The sequence below is a fragment of the Mastomys coucha genome, unplaced genomic scaffold (genome assembly GCF_008632895.1).
Source record: "Mastomys coucha isolate ucsf_1 unplaced genomic scaffold, UCSF_Mcou_1 pScaffold9, whole genome shotgun sequence".
Lineage (NCBI taxonomy): Eukaryota > Metazoa > Chordata > Mammalia > Rodentia > Muridae > Mastomys > Mastomys coucha.
This window is the reverse complement of record NW_022196915.1, coordinates 33,062,741-33,069,506: the sequence shown is the minus strand read 5'-3', so window position 1 is coordinate 33,069,506 and position 6,766 is coordinate 33,062,741. Positions and strand designations below refer to the sequence as shown.

The 6,766-nt window shown below is 52.2% G+C and overlaps 1 protein-coding gene and 1 long non-coding RNA gene across 3 annotated transcripts in view; one reads left to right on the top strand and one right to left on the bottom strand.

Annotated features, from left to right (window-relative positions):
• The first annotated feature begins 2,397 nt into the window (after positions 1 to 2,397).
• Positions 2,398 to 6,766, top strand: part of Bmp4 (bone morphogenetic protein 4) — a 7,085-nt gene continuing 2,716 nt past the window's right edge. Inside the window, exons 1-2 of one of the 2 annotated variants that reach the window (XM_031362170.1) lie at positions 2,398 to 2,755; positions 5,765 to 5,889. Coding sequence is in view for 1 of the 2 variants with exons in the window: in XM_031362169.1 (XP_031218029.1) it covers positions 5,431 to 5,453; positions 5,765 to 5,889 (148 nt within the window). In the remaining variant the exon portion in view is untranslated. Of the gene's footprint in view, positions 2,756 to 4,755; positions 5,454 to 5,764; positions 5,890 to 6,766 lie in introns of those variants that run through there. The other variant, XM_031362169.1, reaches the window with a different exon arrangement.
• On the bottom strand, positions 3,800 to 5,068 carry LOC116084890. Its single transcript, XR_004116308.1, has 2 exons — positions 4,953 to 5,068; positions 3,800 to 4,841 (listed from the first exon to the last, which is right to left on the bottom strand). It is a non-coding gene; the product is annotated as an uncharacterized LOC116084890 (long non-coding RNA).

The following is a 6,766-nucleotide window of genomic DNA, read 5'->3' as shown; positions in this document are numbered from 1 at the left end:
GGAGGACTGGGTTTGCTTGAGTCAGCAAAGATTCTGATGGGCAGGTTGTTTTTGTTTTGTTGTTTTGTTTTGTTTTGTTTTTAAAGTTGGGTCATTCTCTACATAGTCCTGGTTGTCCTGAACTCACTAGGTAGACCAAGCTGGCCCCGAACACCTAGAGATCATCTGGCTGCCTCTGTCTCTTAAGTGCTGTGGCTAAACAGTGCACCACTATACCTGGGTAGTTAGTTTATATCCATCTAAAATGGGGAAGAAAGAAGTACAGCTGTCCCCCAGAGATAGCAGCAGAGTTTCCCCCATCAAACACTTAGAAGTCCATTTAAGGTTCTAAATACGGTTTGTAAGGTAGCTTAATTAGAAACTTTCAGACCGGGTTTCACAGACTGGTTGGGCCAATGGCCACTTATGTCTGGGTTGCAGTAACATGAGACAATAGCTGTCATTCAAACAACATTTGGGTAAGAAGAAAAATGAACAAACACCCCCCCCCAAATTCATGAAAGCAAAAGTTGTGCCTCCAAGGACAACGAATTGCTGCTGTTTGTGAGTTTACATATTAAGGAACACATTGTGTTAATGATCGAAGCAACAGTGGTTGATGTAGTGGCCTTGGTGAACACCGACTCCGTACTTCAGCCTGCTATGAGAGCACTGAGCCTGATGCCCCAGGAGTAATGTAATAGAGTAATGTCATGTAATGGAGTTTTAATTTTGTGTTGTTGTTTTAAATAATTAATTGTAATTTTGGCTGTGTTAGAAGCTGTGGGTGCATTTCTCAGTCATCTTTTCTGGCTGGTGTTATGGCCATACCATGATTAATCAGAGATTAAAAGAGAAGGTGTATTTAGAAATGATTTCAAATGAAAGAAGGTAGATTTCAAATGTAACTTTACTAAAGTTACAGTGAAATGAGAATTGTCTTCTAATTGAAAGGGCTCAAGGAGACCTGAGTTGATCTTTCTGTTCTGGATGAGAGAGGTGGTACCCACTGGAATGAAAGGACTTAGCCAGGGGCATTCAGTGTGCTCCAGGCTGGGGATGGTCAGGATGTTGTGCTCTGTTAGAACACTCCTTCCAAACTGACATTCCTTCTCACCCTTTGTCTCTGGCCGGTAGAATAGGGAACCTGTTCCTGTTTTTAAAATTCTGAAGGTGTGTAAGTACAAAGGTCAGAAGAGCTGCACTAGGTCAAGATCTGCTTTGTGGTGACAAGGGGATATAGCACCCACCCCAGAGAACAGAAACCGGAAATTGCTATCTTCCAGCCTTTTGGGAGCTCCCTGGAGGCCACTGGCCTCACCCCTACCCTGCAGCTTTAGCTTTAGCTCAGGCTGTGATTTCCGACTGCGCTTTGGGCGAATGCTCTTAGCCTGGCTCACCTTCCCCATCCTTGTTTGTAAAAACAAAGATGAAGCTGATAATAGTTCCTCCACAGCTTCATCAGAGGCAGTGTGTGAAATTAGCTTCTGTTTGGGAAGGTTTAAATGCAGGCCACATTCCACCTCCCAGCTAGTATGATTACCAACACTCTTTCTGAAAGAATCAATTCCTCATCTCTCTTCTAAAAAGGGACCAAAGGGAGGGTTTTTGTTTTTGTTTTTTTGTCTCTATAAAAGGCACTTGCCTCTCTGGGTTACCTTCCTGGAAGGTCACAAACAAACAAACAAACAAACAAAAACAACCATCTGGCAGTTAAGAAGGCTTCAGAGTTATAAATATGCTTTTCTAATTGTCTTACAAGGCCTAGGCCTGTTTGCCTGCCAAATGCCTGCAAACCACCACCTCTGTGCTCTTGAAAGGTTAGACCTGGGGAAGTGATGGAGGGCACTCAGTTTAAGGGAGCTGTGATTCTCAATGTCCACAAGAAACATCTTTAAAAAACGTTTTTTTTTTTTTTTTTTGGAGGGGGGGAGTTAAGTCACCTCCTTGGGGCACACAGTCCTGTTCACAGCCTGTTTCTCAACGTTTGGGAAACTTTTAACAGTTTACGGAAGGCCACCCTTTAAACCAATCCAACAGCTACCTTCTCCATAACCTGATTTTAGAGGTGTTTCATTATCTCTAATTACTCGGGGTAAATGGTGATTACTCAGTGTTTTAATCATCAGTTTGGGCAGCAGTTATTCTAAACTCAGGGAAGCCCAGACTCCCATGGGTATTTTTGGAAGGTACAGAGACTAGTTGGTGCATGCTTTCTAGTACCTCTTGCACGTGGTCCCCAGGTGAGCCCCGGCTGCTTCCCGAGCTGGAGGCATTGGTGTCCCAGCCAAGGTGGCAACTGAGGGCTGGGGCGTTGTGCAGGCTTCCGGACCCGGGCCTGCCAGGCGAGGCGAGGCCCCGTGGCTGGATGGGAGGATGTGGGCGGGGCTCCCATCCCCAGAAGGGGAGGCGATTAAGGGAGGAGGGAAAAAGGGAGGGGCCGCTGGGGAAAGACTGGGGAGGAAGGGAAGAAAGAGAGGGAGGGAAAAGAGAAGGAAGGAGTAGATGTGAGAGGGTGGTGCTGGAGGGTGGGAAGGCAGGAGCGCGAGGCCTGGCCCGGAAGCTAGGTGAGTTCGGCATCCGAGCTGAGAGACCCTAGCCTAAGACGCCGCTGCTACCCAGCCTGAGTATCTGGTCTCCGTCCCTGATGGGATTCTTGTCCAAACCGTCTGGAGCCTGCAGCGATCCAGTGTCTGGCCCTCGACCAGGCTCATTGCAGCTGTCTAGAGGTCTCCAGGAGCAGCTGCTGGCGAGCCCGCTTCTGCAGGAACCAATGGTAAGCAGGGCAACCTGGCGAGGGACGCTAGTCTGAGGGTTCGAGGTGCACCCCTAGTAGAAGAAGCTGGGGATGGGGCTCAGGCTGTAACTGAGGCAAAAGTTGGCCTGTGCCTCCTTCCTTTTCCAACAGTGTTGGAGGTGGGATGATGGGGCTGAAAGGCACCTCCGTATATGTTACTGAGTCTATATCCAACCTTCTTTAGGGGGTTGCGGGCCAGGAGAGGCGGGAAGGAGAGAAGGCCTTGGAAGGAGGTCATTGGGAAGGACTATGGGGTTTGGTGCGTTTGATTCCCCTAGACCAAAAGAGTGGGAGAGGAGGGAGTCAACTCTAAGTTTCAACATCAGTGGGGAACAGGGACTGCGACACCAGGAGAGAAAACCTAGCTAGAGCTAGCTTTGCAAAAGAGACTGTAGTCCAACAGTTTCGCTCTAAAGCGCGACCCGGGATAGAGGGGCTTCGTGGAGCGGCGTGTCACCTAATCTTGTGCCCAACGCTCCCCCCCCCCGCCCCCTTCCCAGCCTCCGAGAGCTAGCGAACTGTAGCTACAGAACTCGCTCCCATCTCCGTGAGCTATTTTCTTGGACATGAGTACCCATGCATTCTGCCTTCTGTCTACCCCCCTCCCTGGAAGGGGGTGTAAGGTTCTATGGACCATGGCTAGGATGCCGAAAGGCTACCTGTGCGGGTCTTCTGCCATATCGTGTCTGTGGGGACGAGCCAGCAGGGCTAAAAAGGAGCTTCTTGGCTCAAGGTGCTCCAAAAGGTTCAGGGATTGCGGGGTCCTTACACACACGCAGTGGGGTTGGACCCCCAGGACTCGGAAAGTTTTCCGCCACGGTTTTGGTTGATAGTTTTTGAGTATCTCGGTTTATGAGCTGAAAGTTTTGTGAGATGTTGAATCACTAGCAGGGTCATAGCTGGTAAACTGAGGCTAGTATTAAATTTTGGCTTTGGGAGAAGATTCTGGGAAGAAAGTGAAGGGTAACTGCCACCACGAGGTGTATCAAGCACATTAAGAAAAAAAATACCAGGATATAAAAATTAACTTTAGTCTGTATTTTTTTAATTAAAAAAATGAGAGAAAAGAGTGATTAGAGAGGGATCCTTGTGAACTTGAAATTGAAACAACTCCTTGGTCTATTTACTGGGTTTTAACGTCGAGAGCGCTCCCCACACCGCCAGAGACTCCCAAGGAGTCCGGGGATCCCGAGTGTCGGCGGTCCCTCTCTGCCCTCGCTCCGCGTGCGCCAGTCGCCAGCACATCGCCGTCTCCTTTTCCCTTAAAAACAAATCAACAAATCAACAATAAGCCCTTTACCCTTTCTGGCGCTTTCCTAGTTATTCCCAGCGGCGACGCTGGTCGGAGAATGGAGAAATCGTCTCCGAAAGCAGCGCGGCTGGTGGTGAGAGCGGACTGTCGCTCAGGGGCGCCCGCGGTCTCTGCACCCAGGCCAGCGGCGTGGGATGGCGCTGGGCAGCCACCGCCGCCGCCTGGAAGGACGTGACTCTCCATCCTTTACACTTCTTTCTCAAGGGTTTCCCGAAAGTGCCCCCCACCCCGAAAACTGGGGTGGGGTGGGGGGTCAGGTTGGAAACCAGCTGGACACGTCGAGTTCCTAAGTGAGGCAAAGAGACCGGGTGGAGCGGGCTCTGGAGCGGGAGTTCTGGGACTCGGGTCTTCGGATGGACCCCGCGCAATGACCTGCTTGAACAGAAGAGTTGCGCTTCCTGAGGTTAGAACAGGCCCACATTTGTGGCATCTTAGAATAGTCAGGTCACCCCCTCCCACCCCCCCGCCCCGGTCATTGCCTGAGTTGTGAGTTGTGTGTTTGTGAATTTCTTGGAGGAATCTTAGCTGCGATTCTGTAGCTGGTGCAAAGGAGGAAAGGGGTGGGGGGAAGGAAGTGGCGCGCGCGGGGGTGGGGGTGGGGGTGGGGGTGGAGGTGGTTTAAAAAGTAAGCCAAGCCAGCGAGAGGTCGAGTGCGGGCCGAAAGCTGTTCTCGGGTTTGTAGACGCTTGGGATTGCGCCGGGGTTTCCTTTCCGTGCCTGGTCGGAGTTGTAAAGCCTTTGCAACTCTGAGATCTGAAAAAAAAAAATGAGATGCGCTCTTTCTTCGGCGACGCCTGTTTTGGAATCTGTCTGGAGCTAGGAGCCCAGACGTCCACCCCCTCCGCCTTGAATGGCACCGCCGACCGATTTCTGAAGGATCTGCTGGGCTGGAGCGGACGCTGCGGTTGGCAGACACGATGCGGGGACTCTGGTGGGGCTACTAGACAGTACTTCAGAAGCCGCTCCTTCTAACTTTCCCACACCGCTCACACCCTGACACCCCCGCGGCGGACTGAGTTGGCGACCCGGTCAGAGTCTTCTGGCTGGGAGTTAGATCCGCTAGAGGTCGGCTGCCTGTCGCTAGAAGCATTATTTGGCCTCTCGGAGACCCTGTGGAGGAAGTGCCGGAGTGTGCGAGTGTGGTTTGCGTGTGTGTGCGCGCGCCCTTGGAAGGTCCCTGTGCGCTTTCCTTTTCGTGGAACTCTGCCGTGAGGCTTTGGGATACAGTCTTTTCGGTTCCTCTCTCGGCTGCACTTAAGCTGTGTCGGCGCTGTAAAGAGAAGCGTCTTCAAGTGCACCCTGATCCTCAGGCTTCAGATAACCGGTCCCCGAACCTGGCCAGATGCACGGCACTGCGCGCCGCAGGTAGAGACGTGCCTCACGTCCCCTGCTTGCAGCGACTTCGACCGAGAACCGCGCCAGCGGCTGGTGTCCCGCCGAGAGCTCCTTAGAGCAGGCGGGGACAACTCCCAGACGGCTGGGGCTCCAGCTGCGGGCGCGGAGGTTGGCCTCGCTCGCAGGGGCTGGATTCAGCCGGGGTGGGAGGATGGAGGAGGGGCGGGCGGGCTCTTCGGTGAGTGGGGCGGGGCCTCTGGGTCCACGTGACTCCTAGGGGCTGGAAGAAAAACAGAGCCTGTCTGCTCCAGAGTCTCATTATATTCAAATATTCATTTTAGGAGCCATTCCGTAGTGCCATTCCGAGCGACGCACTGCCGCAGCTTCTCTGAGCCTTTCCAGCAAGTTTGTTCAAGATTGGCTCCCAAGAATCATGGACTGTTATTATATGCCTTGTTTTCTGTCAGTGAGTAGACACCTCTTCTTTTCCCCTTCTTGGGATTTCACTCTGTTCTCCCATCCCTGATCACTGTCCCTCCCGTCGGACTTCCATTCCAGTGTCCGCGCCCCACTCTCAGGCAGCGCTCTCGCTCTCTTTCTGGTTCCTGCAGGCCAGACGCTCGAAGCGTACGGGTTCCTTTTAAAGCGCTCCCACTGTTTTCTCCGATCCGCTGCGTTGCTAGAAAGGGGGAGCACGAGGGACCAAAGAGATGAAAGAAAGGTTCTCAGGTCGGGGCTGTCCCTTGAGGGCTAACCACTCCCTTCCCCGTCCGGTCCCACTAGCCTGGGAAGGCCAGTACCTTGCCTCATGTCAAAAAAAAAAAAAAAAAAGTATTCGTTTTGGAATCACCCCTACCCTTCCCTGGGAACAAGACTTTTTACTGAGCGTTTTCAACGCAGCGACCACAATGAAATAAATCACAAAGTCACTGGAGCAGCCCCCTGGCTCCTTTTCCCAGTCCCTGGACCTTGCTGCCCGGTCCAAGCCCGGTCGGCGCTGCTCTGTTCTCCCTCCTCCTGTTCTTAACCAGCTGGAAGTTGTGGAAATTGGGCTGGAGGGCGGAGGAAGGGCGGGGGGTGGTGGTGGAGGAAGGGTGGGGGGAGGTTGAAGGTCCGAAGTGAAGAGCAATGGCATTTTAATTCTCCCTCCCCCACCCTCTTTTACCCCCTCAATGTTAACTGTTTATCCTTGAAGAAGCCACGCTGAGATCATGGCTCAGATAGCCGTTGGGACAGGATGGAGGGTATCTGATTTGGGGTTATTTGAGTGTAAACAAGTTAGACCAAGTAATTACAGGGCGATTCTTACTTTCGGGCCGTGCATGGCTGCAGCTGGTGTGTGT